This window comes from Spinacia oleracea, chromosome 4, assembly GCF_020520425.1.
Source record: "Spinacia oleracea cultivar Varoflay chromosome 4, BTI_SOV_V1, whole genome shotgun sequence".
NCBI lineage: Eukaryota > Viridiplantae > Streptophyta > Magnoliopsida > Caryophyllales > Amaranthaceae > Spinacia > Spinacia oleracea.
Window position 1 is genome coordinate 185,719,764 of NC_079490.1, and position 25,397 is coordinate 185,745,160.

The 25,397-nt window shown below is 34.1% G+C and overlaps 2 protein-coding genes and 1 long non-coding RNA gene across 4 annotated transcripts; 1 reads left to right on the top strand and 2 right to left on the bottom strand.

Moving 5' to 3' along the window:
- Window positions 1–714: 714 nt before the first annotated feature.
- LOC110775844 (uncharacterized) lies at window positions 715–1,897 on the top strand. The gene has a single exon (XM_021980438.2). The coding sequence runs from the start codon at window positions 867–869 to the stop codon at window positions 1,437–1,439; it is 573 nt and encodes a 190-aa protein (XP_021836130.1). The 5' UTR covers window positions 715–866; the 3' UTR covers window positions 1,440–1,897.
- Window positions 1,898–3,219: 1,322 nt separating this feature from the next.
- LOC110775839 (homeobox-leucine zipper protein ATHB-15) lies at window positions 3,220–13,852 on the bottom strand. Its single transcript, XM_021980434.2, has 17 exons — window positions 12,719–13,852; window positions 12,468–12,627; window positions 11,726–11,826; window positions 11,515–11,605; window positions 11,209–11,304; window positions 10,664–10,777; window positions 10,225–10,464; window positions 10,042–10,116; window positions 9,790–9,896; window positions 9,512–9,704; window positions 7,671–7,856; window positions 7,472–7,552; window positions 6,284–6,418; window positions 5,813–6,135; window positions 4,851–4,956; window positions 4,044–4,193; window positions 3,220–3,578 (listed from the first exon to the last, which is right to left on the bottom strand). The coding sequence occupies exons 1-17, from the start codon at window positions 12,925–12,927 to the stop codon at window positions 3,432–3,434; spliced, it is 2,514 nt and encodes an 837-aa protein (XP_021836126.1). The 5' UTR covers window positions 12,928–13,852; the 3' UTR covers window positions 3,220–3,431.
- Window positions 13,853–16,835: 2,983 nt separating this feature from the next.
- Window positions 16,836–17,988, bottom strand: LOC130460044 (uncharacterized). Of its 2 annotated transcripts, XR_008919886.1 has the most exons (6): window positions 17,911–17,988; window positions 17,788–17,825; window positions 17,552–17,683; window positions 17,357–17,470; window positions 17,167–17,214; window positions 16,836–16,935 (listed from the first exon to the last, which is right to left on the bottom strand). It is a non-coding gene; the product is annotated as an uncharacterized lncRNA (long non-coding RNA). The 2 variants fall into 2 exon arrangements; XR_008919885.1 differs by having other exon boundaries at window positions 16,842–17,214.
- Between the last annotated feature and the right edge of the window lie 7,409 nt (window positions 17,989–25,397).

Consider the following 25,397-nt stretch of genomic DNA (forward strand, 5'->3'; position numbering starts at 1 on the left):
ATGATGTCCATGGTAATGAAATTTTGTCTCAAACTTGGTGTTTTTTTTCATAATTTTGCATTTCCACCAAATGTCACTCCTCAAATGGTAATGGACGGTAATGGAAATTTATAAAGAAAAAATAGATTATTTTGAGTGAACTAACATTACCATGGGAATGCAAGTTGATTTTCTTTACAAATTTACATACAAATTGGTTTCTATTGGTTGAAATGCATATTTCTTGTCTTTTCAGTCTCATTTTTTCGTGGGTTTGACGATGTGTCAACAAATTAATGGCGGTGTACAAGAAAATCTTGTACACTTAGTGCACATGTAGTCTTTTCTTGGAAAACGGCCTACTCTTGTTCCTCCCAATTAATATAACCCAATCTCTCAAGAATTCTAGTTTTATTTGCTTACATTTACGTGAATCTCGTGTTCAACAAAAAAAAAACTTCAAAACAAAACAATATGGAGTATTAATTAATTAAAGACTTTAATTAAATTTTAATTGCACGAACTCCTTTAAATTTACAACCTCCACAAAAATGAAATGCCACACACAACTTTACATGCATTGCATGAAAAAGACTTTCAACTGCATGCTTTTGTGTGGTCACGTAACAATTCAAGATTAATCTAGATTTCGACACTTTCTAGTTTATGGTCCACAACATCTTACGTTCAACTTCTAAGCATTCTTGTGCATATATAAATAAGCATTCTTGTAAACTTATCTTATTCATCTATCATCACTACAAAAAACCCTAATTATTATTAAGCCATCTTTCAACCTAATTAAGCTACATCGATCTCTTTTATACAATTAAGTTAACCCTTTAAATTAACTTTCTCGTACAAGTTCTTATTCGATCTAGCTAGTCATGGCACCACCACATGGAGAAGCCGTTCTTTCATCCTTCCCCATCCCAACAAGAAACTTCTCCAAACCACCAAGGTTATCTAACGACAACCTAAAAAGGACGGTTTCTGACATTGCTTTTGAATTAAGCAAAGAGATTGATAGAGAAATAGAAGAGTCGTCACAACTAGCACTACCACCTATTTCTGAGGCACAAGATGCAAAGTGTGAGTGTTGTGGAATGAGTGAAGAGTACACACCTGAGTACATAAAACGTGTACGTGACAAGTTTCTAGGTAAGTGGATATGTGGGTTGTGCTCTGAAGCCGTTAAAGAAGAAATGGAGAAAAATGGAGGAATGTGTAAAGAAGCCCTAGAAACTCACATGAGCCATTGTCATAGGTTCAATAAGCTCGGTAGGGCTTATCCGGTTCTATGTCAAGCTCAAGCCATGAGAGAGATTTTGAAGAAGAGTACTAGGATTAGGGCTAAGTCTATGAGCCCTAGAGATAACGTGAACCTCAAGAAAGGTGGCATAACTAGGAGTTCAAGTTGCATGCCTTCCATGATGAATGACCTTACTCTTAACAACTAATTATATTGATTAAATTAATTACCATGCTTTAATTTTGTGTTGTACACTAATAAGTTTTTTTTTTTTTTATTAACTTCTAGGTTGGTTTTTGGTGGTTGACATCGAATTAATTCATTGTTTTTAACACCTCCTTTTTTTGGGCTTTAAGGAGGATTTAATTTTCTTGGATTAACATAAGTTGTGCTTAATTATCCCACTTTGTTAGACTCATACACCCTTTTAGGGTTTTTTGAGTGGGTTAATACTAGCATATACTAAATGGGTTGATGAAAACCATATATAATTAGATAATTAATGTAATATGTCTATGTAATGAGACTAATTAAGTTGTTTTGTTAGAGCTTTGCCATCTTTGGCTTATCCTTTCGGCCTAACTGGAAGTCGATCATCTCTACTTATTGTAATCTTTGTATTATATTATGAAAAATCTAATAAAAAGAAAATTTGTATCATTAAAATTTTGCTCTTCCCATTTTGAATATCTAGCTCTATTTTCGATATTTGAAATTGCCCTTGTTGCTCAATCATTTGTACCCTTAAAAAAAATGCTATTATGATATATAATCCAAACAATGAAGGACAATGATGGCATCATAGCGAATACCTCAAAATTAGCCCCAAATTAAATTTCTTGGTTTATTTAGGAGCTCATAAGGAAGGAGTAACTCTTATTTAACGGTATCTTTTTTTCTTTGTTACGGGACAGTTACGTCTTTGAGTAACTATACTAGTTCAGTGGCGGAGTCACGGACCACTTTGTGGGGTCCTTGACCCCACTTGAATTTATTTTTTTCTCTTTTTATAGTTAAAATTTCAATTTTTTTAAAAAAAATTACATAATTTTAGTGAAAGTTTCATCAATTTTTAAATAGTGACCCTACTATCTCGAATTTCTGGATTCGCTACTGTACTAGTTGTATGAAGTTATAGGGCTGGAGGAAAGGGATTTACGGCATATAATTTGTGTAACATTTATGTTTAACTTCCTTCTATTGATTGATCAAGTACGAATATCAATTGGAGGAAGTGTCGCACACACAAACGATAAACAAATTGTGAGGTGGAAGATTCAGACTTGAAACGCAAAATCACCTCATATACTATGCACTACACATTTTGCCTTTTCCTCAAAGGAAACCATGAATTGTATTTTCGTGAACCTTCACATGCATGGATAAAGTTTCCTATGTAGGAGTATGGCAGTATGCAACTACTTTTTATGTGGATTGAATTCATTCACAAACAACATAGAAACTAGGATACACTTTCTAGCTTTTCTTTTGACAAGTTTCTTATGTGGGTTGTTGTAGTCATTAGAGGAACATCAGCGTCAAGTTTTAACTTGAATTTTGCTGACATGGCACATGACTCACCTAGTCTTAGGATCAGACATATCATTTTAAAGCATTGAAATGGGTTAGTCATACAAAAGTCTTAAATCGAGTCTTGAAAAACTAAGACTTCAAAGACCCAATATGCGAGCTTTAGAAAAAAAAAATTATTAAAATGTTATATTATTTGAGATATTTTAAATGAGTTTGAGAGATGAAGGACTAAATTTCTAAAAGTCTGAAGAAGTCTCAACAAAATTTAGTTATTTAAATATTAACGGAAAGCTAATATGACATATGAGAAAAGTCTTTAAGATAATACCCCCTTGATGTTGCTCTTAAAGCGAAGCTTTTGAAAATTGTTCAACCTTTAATATTGTGTTCGGAATTGGTTCGAATCATTAAAACCCTAATGCAAGCAAGGTAATTAAAGAATAATGCAGAGAAAATGTAGAAAAGTGTCACCGGAAAAATAAACAGAAAAGCAGTTTCAGGTCGTCTCTGCCTGTCTAGCTGTAACTTCCACCATAGATAGAGATCAGTTTACACAAGGTTCATATCATAGTAATACAACTACTTAATAGTCACTTAAATATATATATATATATATATATATAACCCTGTTTTTTTTCCAAGTGTTTTAACTTCGGATTTAATGATATTAGACGAAAGACCAGTTCATAAACATAAAGCAAATGCAGTGTGCATTCTCTTCTTCATTCAACACCTTCCATGCCACTGCCCTTTCATACGACACCGGACGACCCATACTTGACAGACAAATACCACCTTGTAGGCATGCAAAACCCTGCACCAACACAATGAAAGGTGTTTGTTAGTTTAATTATGAAGTTACGCGTTTAGCGGGCCCTTGGCTTTTGGTAGACCTGAGGACCGGGTCGGTTTCGGGCCGGTCGTAGCTTAAATATCAGCCCTTGTGCCGAGAAGGGCCAAATCCGGGACGGTTTTTCATGCCCATTCCGCTTTTTCGGATCTAAAACATCGGGCTTTTCATGCCGTTTCGGGCCAAGTCAAATTTATAACTAAAAATATAGTTTTTACGTTTCCCAAACCCACCAAAATTTTAAATTTACGGGCTGAGCCAGGCCCAAAAATCGGGCCTAAAACTGCCCAATCCAGCCAAATTTCGGGTTGGCCGGCAGGTCGAGCTCGTGTTGATCAGGTCTAGCTTTTGGCTATGACCCCTGACCCGCATGTATTTTTCTATGACCCGCCCAATAACCAGGCCTAGCAGGGGGGTAAAGCAAAAGACCTGTTGAAGAATCTGGGGAAATTCGGAGCAGAGAGTCTTTCGTCCGTGGTCATCCAAGATCTTCTCCAGTGTGATGTCTTGCAGGGCAACCAAGGTTGTTTCCAGCATGTCGAGACCGGCTTGATTTGCAAAGGTGAAAACCGGCAAAGCCTGCAAAAGAATACAGTCCTCCAAGTCAGGTGATTGAATCTTAATTCACTTATTATAACCATACGAAATCAGGGATGTGAAAATGGTGTGTATAATTTGCAAATTTGGATCTGTTGTAATATGAACAACTTAATCAAATCTTAAGAAATCCTAATGGTTTTTTGATTTAGCTTTATCTAGAAAACAAAACGGAACGGAACTAGAAAAGTATTCCCTTTGTTCCTAAATAACTGTCTCATTTGGTGAAAAACACGGGTATTAAGAAATGTGAAAAGTGTGTAAGAAAAATAATGATTAAGAGTGTTTTTTATATGGGGGGAAGGGGGAAAAGTAGATGATTGTTTATCGATAAAGTATAAATAAAAGTGGACGTGGGGATGGAAAAGTGGGAAAAATGTATGTCCAAAAATAGAAACATGACACTTAAATAGAAACGCCCCATTTGGAATACAAGACACTTATTTAGGAACAGAGGGAGTAATGAAAAAGACGAAAGATAAAGATAAATCCTCTGATATTCCCTAGCTAAAAACCCCAACAAATAGAAACAAAAATCTGCAATCATTTTCAAGGAAGAAAGAAAGAAAGACAGAATGAATGAATGAATGAATGAATGAATGAATGAATGAATGAATGAATGAATGAAAAGTAGTTCACCTTCAAGGAGCAGCACATGATGGCATCAGAGTGATGCCACAGAGACTTAAGGACTGCATCACTACCATCACCACTTGATTTAAGCAGCTCAACTCCCAAGAAGCATCTGTTCAAAAACAGACAAACCCAATCAGCTACACCTACACATCAAATTTTGTATTTGACCTTGACCAACATTTATTTCCTCCATCAATGGCAGACCCTAGGCTTAGCTAGGTGCATGTGTAAACAACTTGATTGTACTACACATCTTTAATTCTTCATGTAGCTTATAGCTAGCAGGAGCTTCGCTCAGTCAATCTCGCTGATTGGCGAGCAAAGCATATCAAGGGGTATTTTTCGTAAATAAATTGTCAAAATATATCGTCAAGGAGTAGTATTTGTTGGGGAAATACGGAGCGGCCACTATAAAAAAAAGCAAGTACCAGCAAAAGATGATTTCTGATTCATTTTTATTTCGACAGAAATTCGCAAATTTGGGATACTTTGGCTGCCTTATAGGACTGTTTTCAATACACATTTTTATGTCAAGATAATAGTTTTCTTTCAAGGGGCTTCATGCATCAGGTTAGGAACAGGAATTATAATCATAGGTTGTATGACGTACATACTTTCTTGACCGAAGCAACAAGCTGTTCTTACGTTAAGTAACTCTAAGGGGTTGTTTGGTTGACATTTAAAAATGAGGGAAGTGGAAGTTTATGGGAGTTTATATGGCTAGTTGTTTTGTAGCATGAAAATGTGAAAATGGAGGAAGTTGGAATTCTCAATGTTGTCAACCAAACAATTTAAGGAAATTCCTAGGAATTTAACAAGAGAAGTAATTTCCCTTGATTTACCACTTCCAATGGGAATTAAATTCCCATGTCAACCAAACAAGCCCTAAATCTTTACTATATGATGAAAAACCACGCAAGAGCGGAGAGTTGACTAGGTGAAGCAATAGAGTTCAAAAGACGCACCTATAACTCTGACAAATCCATCGAGCTAGCGTGTGAGCTTCAGGATTGCCAAGTGGTGACCGAAGTCCAGCTTGAGAACCCAAATGTGGAGAGAGAGCCAAGGCCACCCTCTGAACTGATGATATAATGCTACGAACATACTGTCGAGCCATAGATGCCACATTGTCTTGAAGATGGCTCTCAAAAGCGAATTGAAATGCAATTGTCATCACTGATCTCATATTATTACCAGAACCAGAATTATCAGATGAAGATCTGTTTGCCGATGGACCGACCTCAAGTGCAGAAGCGAGATCCAACGTACGGTTTGGACTCGAAGCTTCCTGTTTTAACAACATAGAAAAAACAGTGGAATAATATGAGTCAATCCTCCATCATAACTTCATAAGAACTAAGAATATTTTGAAACAGAGGTAGTAAGAGCTAAGAACTTGATAAGGAAAATCAGAAAAAGTGTGGCAAAGTTGTAACCTTTACAGAATCAAGGGGGATGATGCGAAAACCAGAAGGTAGGAGAGGAGCATCATCAGCAAATGAAGCATCTATGGGAGCAAATATGAGTTCAGCACATGTGCCAATTGCATTCTCATCCATTCCACTACATAGCTGCCAAGAAAAGAAAGCATGTCAGCATATTTAACGACCAGAAAATTTTCAAAAGGAAAAATGAAGAACAGCTAGAACTCTTAGCGGACATATCAAATTCATTGAAGAAATTCTCCAGAAAGGGGTATTCGGATAACAAAGTCACGTATGACACAGAAAGTTCCCGTCAGAATAGAGCATTGGACAAAGGTAGGATCACGGGAAGCATGTAACCAAACAGTTTAACAAAAGTTGGGTTAATTTTTAACAAAATGACTCATGACGCCATTTCAACCTATCTGGAAAGAAATTCTTCATTTATACCCTAAATTATAATTATTCCATCAGCTGAGAACTCTAGTTAAAGTTTACATTATTCACTTTCAACTGATTTGTTGATCAAAGAGTTTAATTTTCCTGCTGTAGTCTGGTGCTGCGGCTCTATTATCTTTCCACATTTAAAGCAGTTGAAGTAGTCATGGAAAATTGGAGACATCAGTAGCCAATTCTAAGCTACGCGTTACTAAGGACTCCATCAAACATCTTAATTATATAAATGTCTCATAAATTCCAACTCAAACTACCTCTCCGTAACAGCAATTTCAAGAGTAGGGTAACAAATATCTAAATTCATGCGCTAGATTGATGCTTATTTTCTCTCATTTCTTGAGTAAAATACTGAGAAACATGAACTTCGCCTATCTTAAGAACTCCGTTGCTTCAATTTCATGCAAAGAGACCCATCAATGTTTCAGTGATGTATGATTTCTCTGATGCAAAGAATGCAATTTGTAGTTTTGTTGTACAAAAAAATAAACAGAGACGCACAAGAGGAATCACAAACTGATTAAGTGATTATCTTGAAGGCAGTCATACTTAAATCGATCACATATTTTCAAGCACGCAAAAAAGAAAAATAAAACAATTATACACAGGATGTCGTCGATGTAAACATCTCTCGGTCAAAAAAAAAATGAATACTTAGCAAGTTAGCATTAAGGATATAGACAACAAATATCAACTATTCATCTTTCAGATTAACAGGTAACAGAGGAGTGGTAGCCTAGCACTTACTTGCAAAAGGAACATGTCTCTTGGCATCATAGCATCTTCAGGACAGCTGACAACACCTTCAAGCTTAATGACCTCCAACAACTAATCATATAGAAAGTAACGATTAAACAAAATTATACAGGTCATGTTACAAAAAGCCCGTGCAAAGGGTCAAAAAAAAATCAAATACAATCTTTTACATACACTTGAAATAGCATACCTCTTCATGCTCAATGGTGTGTGCCAATGGAAGTATAACTTGATTTCCAAACCCCCCAATTCGTGCTCCTGGCAAGCTACAGGGACTAATTTTGGCAGCTGCTGCCAAGTAAGCATCAATGTTGTTGTCAGCCCATTCTGATCTATGCTCCCTAAGGAACCTAAGAAGTACGGCAGGCGGAACATTCTGCAAAATTAAGAATTTGGCCAGGCCAATAGGGAATTAGATATTTAAATCGAGAAGGAATGGAACAAGATTTAGCAGGTTTCCTTTCAAGAAATCTTGATCTGACTTACTAGTGCAGCCGAAACTAGAGGCATCGTTAACCATGACAGACAAAGAGAAACTTTCTTACTCTATCTCCTATTCTCTTCCCATTGACCCAAACAAACTGTTTTTGATGACCTAAAACTTGGGTCATGGGAGATAATAGAGATAGAAAGGATATGAATGGAGCAAGTACATCTTATTGGATCACATGATCCAAAATTTAGGTCATCAAAAACAATTTTGTAAGGTGAAGGGGAGGGTGGAATTGTGGATAGACAAAAATTTAGTCATGGTAAATGATGCTCTACGAAACATACTAACAAGAATCACAGAAAAAAGTTGTTTTATGCATAGGCAACACAAGAAATTGAAAAAGGTGGGTAAAGATATGTGCAAAGAAGTTCTTCAATCGCAAACTAGTACACATCATGCATTTCTCTAGGGAAGCTAACCACAGTTACCAGAACTAATCAATGAGGTAATTCTGACTGGAGACCATCAATTCCAATTCTGGATCACCACTGAACAAAGTTGGACTGAAAGCACCTTTGCAGAATTAAATACAGTATAGTTTTTGAACCATTTACTATTTTCACAATGGACAAGAAGGTATACTACTCTACCAAGTCAACAATTTCACAGGATTAACATACTTCACTCCTTATGCTTATGGGCAAGTTACATGAAGAATAACTTATCAAACTTGACATTCAGCAATCCCTGCTCCGGAATGTATTCCACAAACAAGAACACATTCCAGGCAACACTCGGGCAAACATATAGACAGAATTCAACCGAAGGGGTAGTGGGGTAAACGAGTGCATCCACTGATCCACCCCACCAAGTGTCAATTTTCAACTTGTCAACCACATTTCGTCTCAAGTGACATGATATTCAGAGTAGGAAGCCTCCACATAGCCAAGGACAATAGCACAAAAATACAATAGAGAGATGGATGGCCTATGGGTTTCACATTGGACCTTCCCGGACAAGACTAGAAAACTTTAAAAAAAAAATTAAAAAAAACCAACTCTACAATACCCATGGTAGCCCACAATCCAAAAGGACAAATTTTGATATTATTAATCACTGTATATCAGACAAGCTTAAGGATGGCACTGATTTCCTTATTTAAACATTTTGGCGCTATCACCAGGGATTTCTTATAATATAAAAACGAAACATCTCCAAGGAAGCCTAGGTCCAACACTAATCAGTTATCATCATATTTACAGGTTAAGGAACCTTTAATTATGCAAATCTTCAATTGAAGTTGAAGAGGACAGGGGAAAAGTTACAATCCAATCCTGACTGAGAAATTTAGTTAGAGGCTTTAGAATTATAATTTTAACAGACTAAAAGTAGTGTTGCATTTTGAATAAAAACCTGAGGAAAAGGGAATCTAGACGTTACACTCACAGAAGCTCACAAAAACTCTAGCTTCAAATGGCAAACGATTTCCTACCAGAAGGAAGGCATCCTATACAGCTAAATTCATAAAAGTTTTAAAAGTTAACATGTGATCTAGCCTTCTTAATGGAAAGTTTTGTGCAAAGTAAGGTAATGCGAACCTGTAGAAGCATTGATGCTTTGGCACATAAAACTGTATTGCTCACAGCTGGAAAACCATTAGCGAATGTAAGATTCAATGCCATCAGTTTGTCGGGTGATGAATTAACAAGAACAGTGACATCATCTATGCCATCATTTCCAATCATCGACCATCCTTCATCAGTGAACCCGTTAAGTGCCTCATTAAAACCCCTGACAAATAGGAAATCGTCAAATTCTTATAGCAAGGAATCAATAGAAAACTAACATCTTCAATATAACTAGATTGTTTTCTCACCTATTCAACCTTTGGCTAAGAGCTCGCAGAGCAGCAGGCCGCCTACCCCAGTTAGAGACATTGGGCTGCGAAACTTCTTGAGCAATCTGCCTCAGTTGACGCAGAGCCTGCAGCCCAACAACAAATTGTAAGGAGAATTAACAAGAACAGAAAGTTTAGAAACTAAAGCTCCCTTCTTAATGTAGGACCTAAAAGTCCCTGTTGGTAGTACTTTATAATCCATAATATCAAGGACCAGAGAAAAAAACTTACCGCCATTGTTGTTTTCTGGGCTATAACTGTTGATGACTCATACAAGGGGCGCAACACTTCAGGCACACTCCATGGCTGTTTCACATTGAGATAAGACAGAACTTTTAGATATCAATGTCATCAATTTAGCATTATAATTAAGTATTTAGAGATGGAAAAAGATTTAACAGAATAGATTTTAACCTCGAGGTCCATATGGTCAACAATGTGTATTATGGAGCCACCCCCTTCACAAGGCCTTATAAGATACCCACTAGGCAGCATTTCTGCCCTTACAAAGTTCTGCACAGTAGGCATGCTCGGACCATTCTGAGTATTGTTAAGTGATCTTTCACAGACCACCAAACTGCCATCCTCCATAACAGAAGTATAGCGTAGCAACCAGAAATCTCGAGCAGGCGCCAAAGTTGTTGGAGCATAGAGCTGCAATCACCAAATACTGTGAGGAACACTAAACTAAGTGATAGCCAAATAATTGAAGTCAACGTACATATCAAATAATATCTCCATATTATTTGATATGTACGTTGACTTCAATTATTTGGCTATCACTAAGCGAGTAGCAGTGTAGCATAAAAGCACCAAACCAGACAACTCAGACACTGTAACAGATGTAAGTTACCTGCATGTATAGCAGCTCAATGGTTCCACTATTGGCAGTGGGCAGCACGTTAAGCACATCCACAGCTCGGCAATCGCGATACCACGACGGCCTATCCTTGAGGATTTCTGCAACCTGTGTGATGTATAAATAATCAATTCCGCTTAACATAAACACAAAACAAGGGACCTAATACACTCTTAAAGTAAATTGAAAAAGTGATCAATTCAGCTTAACATAAACACAAAACAAGGGACCTAATACACTCTTAAAGTAAGTTGAATAAATGATCAATTCAGCTTAACATAAACACAAAACAAGGGACCTAATACACTCTTAATGTAAATTGAATAAATGGTCAATTCAGCTTAACATAAACACAAAACAAGGGACCTAATACACTCTTAAAGTAAATTGAATAAATGATCAATTCAGCTTAACATAAACACAAAACAAGGGACCTAATACACTCTTAAAAGTAAATTGAATAAATGATCAATTCAGCTTTAAAATAAACACAGAACAAGGAACCTAATAATACATTCTTAAAAGTAAAATCGACTTACCCTTGTAGGTTCAAGACCCACAAGGCCGCAGGCTCGTGCTGCCACGCCAGTGCAACCATGAGAAATAGCAACGATTCCAATGGAATCCGGACCAGGCTACACAAATAAACAACTAATTAGCAAGACTTGCACCCTAAAAAAATTAATTATCTTAAAACACAAGTATCCATAACAATTATCAATAATAAATACTACCCTAACAACTACTACGGCGTGTAATCTAAGTTAAATCACAAGTAATAAAGGTGAACAATGGTAATTAGTTAACAATTAAGGGTATTAATTTATTAATAAAGGAAAAGGTACCTTCATTCCAGGCATTTGGACCCACTCAACAGCGGTTCCAGTGGCCTTTGAAAGAAACTCTGCTAAAGTTTCTTCTGCAATGGACAAAAGTCTGGGAAAAAAAAGCACAAAGCCATTAGCCACACACCAACAAAACAAAAGAAGTTCACATTACACGATGTTTTGTTTTTCCAGAAAATGACACAACATCCCAATTATTCCCCCCACTTACCCTGCAGGACTAGCATCTCTTGGAGGATGCTGTGGCGTCAGATGGTGTTGACCACTCGTCACCACTGATTCACAGCTTGTGTCTTTACTAGCTACACCAGACTTCAACCACATAACATAATCAATCAAACAAAAACTAGTTAATACACATTATTAAAGGAAAAGATAATTAAAATTAGCTAGAAGTTGATACATTAAGCATTGACTAAACATTCATAACACCAATCAACAAGTTAATACAGACTATTAAAGGAAAAGCTAATTAAAATTAGCTAGAAGTGGATACATTAAGCATTGACTAAACATTCATAACACCAATCAACAAGTTAATACAGACTATTAAAGGAAAAGCTAATTAAAATTAGCTAGAAGTTGATACATTAAGCATTGACTAAATATTCATAACACCAATCAACGCATGATTTTATCATATATTCAGTTCTTATACTCAATTTTGATGAACCTAGCATATATTATAACCTTAATTGTTATACCCACTTAAATGCAGCTCAAGATTATGCTACTAAAAGCAAGATTAGTAAAAAAAAATGATGACAAAAGTTAAGATTTTTTGCTCACTTTCTGAGTCTGCTGGCTATTAGTTCTTATACTCAATTTGATGAATCTAGCATATATTATTACCTTAATTGTTACACCCACTTAAATGTAGCTCAAGATTATGCTACTAAAAGCAAGATTAGTAAAAAAAAAAATGATGACAAAAGTTAAGATTTTTTGCTCACTTTCTGAGTCTGCTGGCGAAAATAGCCATTCTCATACACAAGATGTGAAACTTGTTTCTGCAACCTATCATTCTCCTCCATAAGAAGCTTATTCATAGCAGTCAACTTCCTATTCACAGCTTGTAGCCGTGATGCCTCTTTTCTCTGCTTCTCCCTGCATCTGTTGTTTCAACATTAATTAAACCACATTATAAGTTTTATTACTCACTCAACCCCATATCTAAAAATTGATTTGGGGAAGACGAAGATACCTTCTATTCTGAAACCAGACTTTGATCTGCTTAGGCTCGATGTTTGAGAGAATAGGGCATTCACGAATAAGCTGTTGACGACGAAGTGAACTGGGTTTAGGACATTCATGATAAAGCCTCTCAAGAGCTTCAACCTGCTCAGGTGTATACCTCACATACTTTCCATTATCCATTACTCCTTTACCATCCTTGCAGGACATTGCCATCATCTTCAAAACCAGTTCTTATTTTGAAACTAACTAAAATCTAGAGAAAGATAAATAAATATAAATGAACAACTCTGTAGTTTTTGTTTTTGGTTTTTTTGGTGCTCGTTTTTTGAATTTTCTAGTGAAGACGACGTAGATGATAATCTGCTAACATAGACTGAGGCAGCGGATAACACAAGGAATATGTGTTTATCTTTCTTCAAGACAAGATCAGAAAAATTTACTACCACCCAAAAACAAACTGACCAAAATAGTAGTACTCCCTTACTATTTTTGTAATATACAATACAACGATCTAAAAAGCGACGAAAATACGCAGCTCAAGAACCATGAACCCCATTTCTTCTTCTTCTCAGAAAGCGACGGGAATATTTATATAAATAGAAACCATAAGTTATAGTAAATTAAAGTTGGAAAAAAAAAAAAAAAAAAAAAAAGGAAGTGGGGAAATCAAGTGGAATTCAACGAAGATAGTATAATTGGAAGTGGGTAATCAAGATCTCTGATAAAAATAGAACAGAAAGCAGAAATTTCTTCTTTTTCTTCTGAGTATTCAGCATCTTCTTTATTTATGAACCCAGAAACTGATTGAGTTGATAGAACAAACTAAAGAATACCCAGAAATTTTGCATTCATGAATTTGGAAGAGAGAACAAAACAGGAGAGAGAAAGTACTGAAATGAGCTGGAAAAAAAAAGTATATAAAGCTTCAAACCAAAACAAAAACAAAAACAAAACAAAAAAAACCCTAATTTTACAAATTGGGGATTTATGAGTATAATTTTACTTTTTTTGAGGTTTTTGGATTATTGATTGTTGCTGACCTTGCTGCTGTGTAGGGCTCTGTAGCTTTAATTTTCTCTCTCTTCAATGGTGAGTGTTTGCTTTATCAGCTGTTTTTGGGTGTACAGTTGCTAGTATAGCCGTATAGAGGGAGGCTGAGGAAGAATTTTTTAAATTAATATTTTTTAATGGAAAAAATGGAGTGGGAAGTTTTCAAATTGGAAATGTGAAATTATGTATTGACAAAACTACCCTTTGGTGTTCCCTTTGGTTTAGGGTTGGTTTTTTTTTAACTTTTTTACCCTTAAAATTTTGGATCTTTTACACTTTTGCCAAAAGAAGCTTTTGTTTTTATTTTTGTTGCTGAAAAGGAAAAATAAATGGAAATTAGTATTCTTTTCTCTCAAAAAAGGTTAAATTATTTTTTACCACCTTAAAAAAATAAAAATTGTTATTTACCACCTAAAAATAAAATAAAAATTGTCTTTTACCACCTCTTTACTACAAAATGGATGAAAACGCTATGTGAATTAATAAAAAGTAAAGAAAAATAGTAGCTTATATGCATGAAAGTCGTGGGAGAAGAGAAGGAACAAAAAATATAGTCGGTGAAATGGATCTGCATAACGTTTTCTTGTATTTTCGGTTAAGAGGAGGTAAAAAACGTATTTTGTTTTATTTTTAGGTGGTAAAAGACAACTTTTATTTTTGTAGGTGGTAAAAAATAATTTGTCAATTTTTATAGGTGGTAAAAAAAATTAACCCTATAAAAATAAACCTTCGTATGAAGATTATCGTAGATAAAAGAACTTATATCTTGGTGGCTCGGGATATAATAGTCAATGGATTATACTAATGTTAATTTATTTTACAGGTCAATGGATATAACATACAGAGTAGTCTATTGTCAAAGACTTACTCGTATATTTATTTATTTTTATCGAAATAAACACACAATAGAAATTAGAATACTTTGTAGTTTTATCTCAAAGTTGTTTGTCAAAAGTCTTATATGTGAAGGTCGATAAAAGTGAAAATTAAATTGAGAAAACACAATTTTATTTTATTTTTGGGTGTGATTTTTTTTGGTGGGACAAAAGGAAAGGGCACAACAACAGACAAGAATTTGTAGGAACAAAGCTTTGTTAGATGATTGGTGCAATTGTGGTTTTTTTTTTTTTCTTTTTTAGAATTGTGTATTTGGAAATTTTAGTGGGGTTGAAAAGGTGAATTGATTTTTCATGGTAATTGATTGCTTTAGCACTATACTTAGTGTTTTTATAGGGAAAAAGGGTCATGTTTATCATGCATGCTCTTATGTGTAGAATGTGTAAATGCATGCTAGTAAGTGTGGTTTGCAAGATCTCTCCTTTTCTTTTCTTTTTTCTTTTTTATTGTCTATATCACCAATTCACCACATACTACTCCCTCCGTTTCTTTTTGTTTGTTATGTAATCCTTTTAGGGTGTTTCACAATGTTTGTTAAATGGGAGAATATTTATTTTTATAGACTTATTATAATGTTATTTTTTGTGCCAACTTTTAATTTTAATTGGTCCAATTTTTTTTAACTCATTAAATTCTTTACAATTTCCTAAGTATGTTAAGTTAGCAATCTGTGTGCTTTTTCATTATTGGTTTATTTTGATAAATAAAACAATCTTATTGATTGTTATAATGTTTAGTGGATTGAGGTTTTTCTTGGGTTTATTTTTTTAATTAAAAAAAAGGAATCTTTATTATATGTTAACAAACGTGCAAAACTCCAAACGTAACAAACAAAAAGAAACGGAGGAAGTATAAAATATACTTCACTTGTAATGTCTAGCAAAATGAAAGGAACTTTTCATAATTTTTGCTTCAACTTTTTCATTTTTCTTAAGTTGACATCTGGCTTATGTAAATGTTGAATTAATTGTATCCTTCGTTAAAACTTTTAATCCCTCCCTCCGTCTCTTTTTGTTCTTTACGTTTGGTATTTTTCACGCATTTTAACAAATAATTAATTTGCATTGAGATTCCTCAATTTATTTTTTTAAACAAGATAAATTACGTTTATTTATAATGATTTCACTTTTATCAAAATTCTGATATTGGGAAATGAGAAAAATTTAATGTCCCAATGAAAAAGTGTGAGAGATTAACACTACAACAAATAAGATCAAAGAGGGCGACATTTTTCGCCCTCTTTGATTCAAATATCGCCCTCTTAGGCTACAAGGGCGACAGAAAATCGCCCTCAAGGTCGCCCTGTTATAGTCGTTGTATTAGCTTTGCAGGGCAATTGTTAAATGTCGCCCTCTTTGGTTGAGAACAAATAGGGCAATTCTTTTCGCCCTCTTTGATTAAATCAAAGAGGGCAACCCATAATTTCCGCCCTCTTTGCTCGAACCCATACATGGCAGCTATATCGCCCTCTTTGTTCAATACCAAACACAACAACAGACTAAAGTCGCCCTGCCTGTTCCATACCAAGAAGGGCAATATCAAAAAATCGCCCTCTTTGTTCTCCTTTTTATTTTAAAAAAAATAACAATTAGGGAACAGGGATGAGAGACCAGAAAAACAAATTTACTCTATTTTTTTTACTCACATACTGTAATTACACTAAAAGTTATTACAAGGGAATAAAGATAAGTACTAACAACTGACCAAAGATAAAATGTGATTAGCCTAATTCAGTGCAAATCGAGAATCCGGAACTGCTCAACCTTCATTTTTGGGGTAGAATAATTTCCTAACTGTATCCTTGTTGCTACAAGATGATTAGAAGCTTCAGCGTAATGAACTTCATTCCAAACTACACCCTTTCATTTATCAGTCGTAGTCGTAGTGTCTGCGTGAATTAAGAAGCAGCAGTGCTTCAGCAAAAGCAAAAAACCATGCAGAACGCATAACAAACAAAAAGTCCACAAATAGAAAGAAGCTTAGCATTCATTTTTAACAAATAAACTTAAATCTTCTAAATATCAAGAATCGCAATGTAAAGTTGTCATTTACGCCTAGTGATAACTAAAGACAAAAAAAACAAAGATATCACATGCAGGAAGTTCTGAGATGCTAAATGACTAACATGCTAACCACCGAATTTGATTATGTTTTCTAGGATGAACAGAGAAAAATACCTTCCAGCAGTAAGAAGAAGCTTCTTCCACCAAAGATGACATGCCCACACACTCGAAGTAGTAGTCGATCAGCACCCCCATCTGTCATCTCCTTTATAACCTGCTCAGTATAGGAGTATTTCAGAACCAGAATTTATCAAGAGTCATCCATGATAATTAAGACTTGCAATTAACGACATGGTGGATTAAGAATCTAAAATAAGAGAGAAGAATCAGAAAATCTGTAAGAGACGAGACGTAAAAGGTAGAGGTTTTGTGGAGGCCTTTTCTCCATGGTCTTATGTGCCTGTCTTGGCTGTCTGATCGTAGAAGCAACTCTATTTTCCTGTACCTGTCTAGTTTTCCTCTCTTCTGCCAGTCTATTCTCAAGGTCTCGCACCTGTCACATATTCAAGACTTAGACATACACACGAGTATCACTAAAAACAACGGTCATACTACTACCACAGCTATGCATGTGATAAGTTTCACAAGAGCAACCTAAAAGCTAATGACAATATATTGAATTGAAAGTACAGTACCTTCTCCTGGAGATTTCTGCAGATATGCTCTCTGGCATAAAGCCTTAGCTGTAAAGATTATACATTGTTCTGCAGTTTCTTTGCTTCTTTTTCATCATGCTTTGGTTTCTCAGCCTGTTAAAAGAAACATGAGCATAAGCAGCAGGCAAAACTCAACAACAATATTATTCTAAATAACTCTCACATAGAACATACCAGATGCTTATACTTGAGGAGCTCAGAATTATCTGTCTGCTTGCGAGTTAGACCATATTCGATTTCCTTGACTCGACTAGCAAATTTCAGGGAGCATAAAGTCTCCCCTATGTCTGCAGCGCTAGGACTAATCTGGATATATAAGACAGATAACTTACAGCCACATCTCGGTTCAACAAGTCTTAGTTGTAATCTGATCCTTCTTAAGCGATAAATATTGGGCTAAAGTATCTCACCTAAAGAGCTCTGCAGCATGTGCGTAAGCTTTGAGTTTCTGGAAATTAACAAAACAATCAAGTTAAGGTGATGAAGTCCTGAATAACTTGGAAAATGTGCTTATAGAGAAACATGTAATAGACCTGTATGGAACATGGGTTGTTTTAGTTGCAAGAGCAGAGATGACATCACCAAGAGAAGAGAGGGGTTCATTGATGAACTGATGACATCACCAAAAGCATAATGAAAATGATAGAACAATTATTAGTGGTATACATAATCTCAAAACATGAATTTCAGGGACATAAATTTGATAAGGTAAATGTAAAATAGAGATGCAAACTCAAGGAGGGAAAGGTTACCAGTTTCAAATTTAGCAGGGTTAATATCCAAACCAATGATTTTAGTAGCTCCACAAAGTTTAGCTCCCTCTGCCACCTTGAGACCAAATCATCAAGCAAATCGAGAAAATAGCATGGAAGGAAAAATCGGGCTTTTTTCGAACAAATCCCCGAGGTTGCAAACTGAGCATAAGTAAATTGAGAAAATTAAGGTCAAGACCAAGATTAAGAAGAAATATTAAGGTCCACTAAATATTAACCAATTCAGATTAGGTCCTGAATACATATAACTAGTAGCATAAACTAGCAACTTAGAAACTCAAACATATTCGTTACCAGTTGTTTGTTTCAATCGCAGAATGAACTCTATATCCTTACCAGTGTTTGGTTCAATGCATTCCTAAAAGGTAATTTATTTTTCTTTTTAGAAGTTCGTTTATTCATTTATAGTTGTCCATTATACCACTTTTGACACTTTAATTTTTTTTTTTGCAGAAGGAAATTTCATACAACAGACACTAGTCCCTTTGCCTAGTCTTTAAAGCTAGATTATGGGCTCTAGTTAACTCTATGAACTTTAGAGATGCAGAAATAATTTAGTTCATTCAAGTTTCTAATTATGTAAACAAAGATAAATTCATTAAGAGGAACTAGTCATTCAAGTTTCCTGGCGTGTTCATGTTATGGTAACAAATTCAGATTATACAAATGATAATATTCAAATGATCTGAGATTTGATTATACAACCTAGGAAAGAATTTTTTTTTTTTTCAAATATCATTTGCTTGTGTAGAGGAAACCTCAGTCACATAGTCACATTCATGATACTCATCTGCATATGTAAATCAGGAACTGTAGATTATTATCCTTTATAATCTAGTGAACAGAATCCATTTTTAGTATCACCATAGCTGCATTTGAATAAACTAAAACCAATATCGTAACTCCTTCCCACTGCCAATAACAAAACATTATACTAGCAAAGACTCTACCTATTACCTAACAAACCTTACAAATACCACACATAGTCCCTTTCCATTCAAGGATCAACAAACAGCAATTGGAGCACACAAATAAGATACAATGAGTAATTGAATTTACCATGTAAAACATCATCAGCCGAAGAAGAGGAGACCAAAGATGAAAGAACATATAGATATTAATGCGTGTAAACCAATAAAAAATTGCAGAAAACCGCCATTAACATCTTAATTTTCCTCCACATTAAACCAACTTCAAACTCTATAAACCGAGCTCTTTCAATTTCTACATTCAATAATGAAAAAAAAACACCTTACTGCAAGTTACACTTCGTATATAGTATCCCACAGATATCCAAGCACTTCTTTGAAGGCAATATCAAAAACTGAAATTGTGCCAGCAAAAACCACACAAAAAATTAAAAAAAAATATATCAGAGAAAGTAGATGATACCAGTAAGCAAAAATCGGTCTCCTCTCGAACAAATCGCAGCAGAAATCGTTCTTCTCTCAAACAAATCTCAGCAGAAGTCCGTCTTTTTTCGAACAAATCCCTCGGAGTTACGAACTAAGCATAAACAAGTTGAGAAATTCAACCACTTTCGACTAAATTAGGATAATCTATGAAGGAATTTGGGAGAGAATCAAGAGCAACGAAATATCTGAGCATCTATTGATTTATTTTTTTGGGAGAACGGATTTGGGATTTTAGGGATTATCTTAAACACTGGCTCCTGAAAAACGAATTTGGGGATTTAGGGGTTTATGTTTTGGAGATTCTTCTTTTTATGTTTTACTTCGTATTATTTTCGTCCAGTTATTTGATCAAGGAAGGCGACTTTTAAAACTCGTCCTTGTATTATTATCAAAAAAGGCAATATCAAACAAGTCGCCCTCTTTGTTATTACATAAGACAACGACAACAACTCGCCCTGGTTGGTTATTTATTTAAAGGCGATTAAATACTCGCCCTCTTTGCTTGAATAATATCGCCCTGGTTGCTCTTTGTTTTTGTAGTGTAAATGACCCAATAAATTTAATTGGCTAAAATAATAATTGGATACGAAATTTGATAGAATACTAAGTTATTTATGTGATAATATAAAAGGAAATTTAAAGAACATTTTGAAATATTCAAAAAGAAAAACGTAAAAAACAAAAAGAGACGGAGGAGTATTTGTTTCGAATCGATTGAAATTTGCGAGAAAGGAGATCACTTGTCATCATGATTATAAAAAGGTCAATGTATGTTGAATATGTGATGCTTGTAAATTTTCCAAATCTAGTTGTCATTTTTTATGGTAAGAAAGCCTATCTATGTTTTTAACTCCAATAATCACATTTTTCTTTTATTAGGAGTACTATTATAAGTTAAGGATTAATCTTAGTATCTTCCTTTAAAAGAACGACACTATAATTGTTTTAAACTTTTAATATACAAATAACTATACAAAAAGTTGCAATAAAATACACATTCTTATTAAAAATATATTTTAATAAGTTCAAATAAGTTCCAACAAATTCAAATAACTTACAATACAGTCTTATACAACGCTCTCTCATATGAAATACATACATGAGGAGTAACTTAGTACATTGTACTACTTTCAAAAGTATTACTTCCTTCGTTCATTTTTACTTACAACATTTGTCATTTTCACGCATGCCAATGCACTATTTTGATTATTAATATATTTAAATCCCTTTAATTACAAATTTTAAAAGTTGATATTTTAACATCGCACATCGAGACAAATCTAACAAGATCCCACAACACTATTTTATCTTGTATATAAATCACCAACGATAGTCAAAGTAGAATATGTAAGGCCCTGTTTAGTTCACCTTATTTCTCCTGATCTGATCTGATCTGATCTGTTTTGATCTAATCTGGTCTGGTCTGATCTGAACTTATTTTTTCTGATCTGATCTGATCTGGTCTAATCTGATCTGGTCTGATCTGATCTGATCTGATCTGATCTGATCTGGTCTGATCTGATCTGATTCTTCATAATTAAGTTTAAACAAAAATCTACATTTATTAATATTAAACGACTTACGTGTAAAATAAATGTTACACAAATTTATAATATTGATATTATTTATTTGACTTTGCTCATGATTTAACTATTCCTTATATTAGATAGACCTAGACATGATCTAGATAGATCGGTTATGATCTATACATATAAGTTCTGATCTGGATATGATCTGGACATGATCTGTACAGTTCAGTTCTGATCTGGACATAATCTGTACAGATCAGTTCTGATCTGGACATGATTTGTACACATCAATTCTGATCTGGACATGATTTGTACAGACCAATTCTGATCTAGACATGAGTTGTACAGTTCAGTTCTGATCTGGACATGATCTGTACAAATCAGGTCTGATCTGGACATGATCTGTATCTGTACATATCATTTCTGATCTGGTAATGATCTGTACATACCAGTTCTGATCTGGTCATGATCACTATTAATCAATTCTGATATGGACATGATCTTTGCATATCAATTCCGATCTGAACATAATCTGTACAGAGTCGATATCTAGACCAGTTATAATCTGGACATATCGATTCTGATCTGGACATGATCTGTACAAATCGGTTTTGATCTGAACATATTGGTTATGTAAGAATTGGTTCTGATGTAGACAAGATCTTTGCAGATTTGAACATGATCTGGACATGATTTGTACAGATCAATTATGATATGGATATTATCTGATTCTATCAGTTTTGGTCTAGATATATACTCCGTAATAGTTTTGATCTATAAAAATCAGTTTTAATATGGACATGACCTGATCATATCGTTTCTGATCTGGACTTAATGGTTTTAATTTGGACATGATGAATTTGAATGTTTTGTTAATGTTTTTTATGCCTTAAGTAATAGATTTTAATTGCACCGACAACAAAATTCTTTTTTATTAAAGCAATAATAGTAATAAATATTAAACATAATAGCAATGTTATAAATAATAATAATAATCATCATCATAATAATCTGGTCTGATCTGATCTGATCTGGTCTGGTCTGATCTGATCTGATCTGGTCTGGTCTGATCTGATCTGATCTGAACTTATTTTTTCTGATCTGATCTGGTCTGGTCTGATCTGATCTGATTAAATCTGAAATAAGTAATAAGGTCTTGAAATAAGGTGAACTAAACAGGGCCTAAATAGTGTTAAAAGTTCAAACGTTACGAGTACTAAAAGCAGAGAATTATTATTGTATCTAAGCCTCTAAAAACAGAGAAAGTGGGGCCGCCCAAACTTTGATGTAAAAAAATTGAGTAGTTACCACCAAAGTTATAACTTTGAGCAATGATCATAGCTACACCATAGGTGGGAAATGAGGAGTTAATATAGAAGCATGACAGGATGGCAAATAAGGTAATTAAACATAGAAATGGAAGGACAAAAAGGGAAGAAGAAATGTTTCAGAAAAAAGGAGGAAGCTAGAGAGAGAAAGAGACAGAGGACAGAATGATGAGTCTCTTGCATGCGTCTCGACTCTCGATTTATAGCTTAGCTTCTCCAACAATATTTTATTATTGTCCCATACTCCCTATTTATTGTCCCATACTATTTTCGTCTCTATTTTAGATTTTTTTTCTATAAATTATGCCTACTATTTTACTAAATATAATTGACTTATAATACAGAAATTAATTGTTTGCATGATGGATTTTTTGCATCTACATTTTTAGATGTCGGTCTTGTTTGATAATTGCTTTTTTTTTTAAAACAATAGCAATATTCAATTCCATCGTAACTATGGCATTTTAATTAGTTATACTCCCTCCGTTTCAGAATAGTCGTTACACTTACCTTTGCACAAAGTTTTAGGTGATAAGTGGTTGTTTGGTTATTAATTGTTATTTTATTGAAAAAGTGGATGTGATAGGAGTTAGTTGGGTATTTTTGTAATTGAATGAGAGAGGGGGTGAGGACAAAAAAAATTAGTGGGAAGAGAGAAACAATATACTAATTGTGGGGTCATTCTTTATTTAGAAGTGTAACAACTAATCTGGGACGGACGAAAAAGGAAAGTGTAACAACTAATCTGGGACGGGGGGAGTAGTCTTTAAAAGATTGTTCTATTTGTCTTTTCATGGTTTTTAAGATATAACTTAAATTGTGAATACCTCTAATTCTACACATGTAAATATTACACCATCCGTATTTATTTAAGTTATACATTTGTTTTTTTCGGCCGTATTTATTTAATTAAGAGAAACACTTGTCATTTTTAGTAACTTATCAACTCCTCCATCTAATTAAATAATACATCTAATTTACCCCATGATCCACCATCCTATTAAACAAATAATTTCAGAAACCCACCCCACATCCCACCCCCAAAATGACATGGTCCACACTTGTTTATTTATTAAAATATCTACCTAACTCCACTTGCTTTATTATTTTATTTCATTCAATTTATTTTTCTTAATACCCGTGTCCGGCCATGTGTATGTCTTAAATAAATACGGAGGGAGTATAACTTAAAATGTGAATATCTCTAATTCTACACATGTAAACATTATAAAATATTGATATTCCAAAAATACATATTTAAAACGAATTTAACTTGATCATACACGACTATATTATTTCTTACAGAGAATAGACTAATGAGAATTCATAGTCAAATATTTCAAAATGTTAGAAACACCAAATTTCTAGCATGATAATGAGTTGTTTGATTAAGTTAAGGTTCACATATGGTCGATCATATCGATAAATAGTCAATATTACTCGGCTGTTAGCTAACTAAAACTCCAATGGTTTTGGATCCTCTAAAGTTCTAAAATAACTCTACAAGGTAGAGTTTGAGCATATCAACCATTGGATAAAAAATCAATGGTTCATATATTATCTTTCTAAAATCTCCCGTATTTTTTCTCATCAATATAAGCCATTGATTTTAAAATGTATGGTTTAGATACAACTCTACCTCGTAGAAAACTCTACTCTAGAAGATCCAGACTCTAAAACAATACAATAGAACAACTAATATAAAATCGGTTGATAATCATGCAACCAGCCAACGATCGTATAATCTACATGCATTTCATGTTTCCCAATTTATAACACTATCAATTAAAACAATAAAGTGTGAAACACACCATAATTACTACAAAATTACAAATACAAATACAAAGTACTCCATATATTATTTGCATGCATGACCGCGTATAAAACTATAAATGTATAACGTTAACATGAACAACATTGATTATATCAACTTCCCTTTCCTAAAGTTCTTAAATATTGGGAAAATTATTGTTACCTAAACAATGCAACATATTTTATCGTGTCAACAAATCCAACACCATAATTGAAATGAATCAAATCATCCTTTTTAGAAGGGCCATGTTTGGTAGATAGAGTCTTGGAGGAAAATTAGAGGTTTGAATCACTATTAGAGGTTTGACTAGTCAAACTATTTAATAGTGGTGTTTGGTAAAAGGAGGATTGAAAGAGTGGATTGGACTTAATCCTCCAATTTCAAATACGTTGCTATGAGCAGCGTTTCCAAAAGAGGATTGAAGTTGAAAAGTGAAAAGTCACTTTTATCCCCATCTTCATTCTCTTTTCCTCTACCATGTATCCTCCATTAATAGATCTTGATTTTTTTTCTTTATCCTTCTTATACGGATACTTCGCTTAATATGTTTTTGTAAATTTTCTTCAATGTAAGTTTTAATTGTGAGTTTAGATTAATAATTGTTTTTAACATTGAAACAAAGAGGGTATAGATGAACAAAGCGTTGAAGATTGAGAGAGAAATTAGATGGTTCTCCGTATTAAAAATGACCTTGAAAAAAAAATTGGTGAACTGCAATGAAGACGAAAAGACTATTTATCTTTGACAATGAAACCCAAATTGAGTGGAGCAAAGGAGAGGCAGAAGGACGGTGGTTTTTTTTTCCTTTCGGAGATTTTTTTGGAGTTTTTGATATTTTGTTATTTTTTTTCTTTGCTTTCAATTAATACAGAGAAGTATAAATTACTAAATGCCACAAATACAATAAACTAGCTGCACATCATGTAATCATTTGTTGTATTACCGGTTTACCACTAGTTTTTTTTTTGCCCAAAGTTACACTCCGTAAATTACAATTTACGAGTAAAATATTTATCTTAATTATTAAGAAAATGTTAATATTATTGAAAATCAATGTCTATAAATGTCATTTAACACAATAAAATAGTTATCAGCTTTTAGAAATCAGCTAAGTGTTACCAAACACATTTATACAAATAGCTAGTCAAATCAGTAGTCAAAT

Excerpts from the sequence above, each read along its gene's own strand:
- LOC110775844 (XM_021980438.2), top strand. The coding sequence starts at position 867 with ATGGCACCACCACATGGAGAAGCCGTTCTTTCATCCTTCCCCATCCCA.
- LOC110775839 (XM_021980434.2), bottom strand. The coding sequence starts at position 12,927 with ATGATGGCAATGTCCTGCAAGGATGGTAAAGGAGTAATGGATAATGGA. Across the intron at positions 11,827-12,467 it reads TTCGCCAGCAGACTCAGAAA|TCTGGTGTAGCTAGTAAAGA; the intron begins GTGAGCAAAAAA and ends ATGTGGTTGAAG. Across the intron at positions 10,778-11,208 it reads TGGGTCTTGAACCTACAAGG|GTTGCAGAAATCCTCAAGGA; the intron begins GTAAGTCGATTT and ends TACATCACACAG.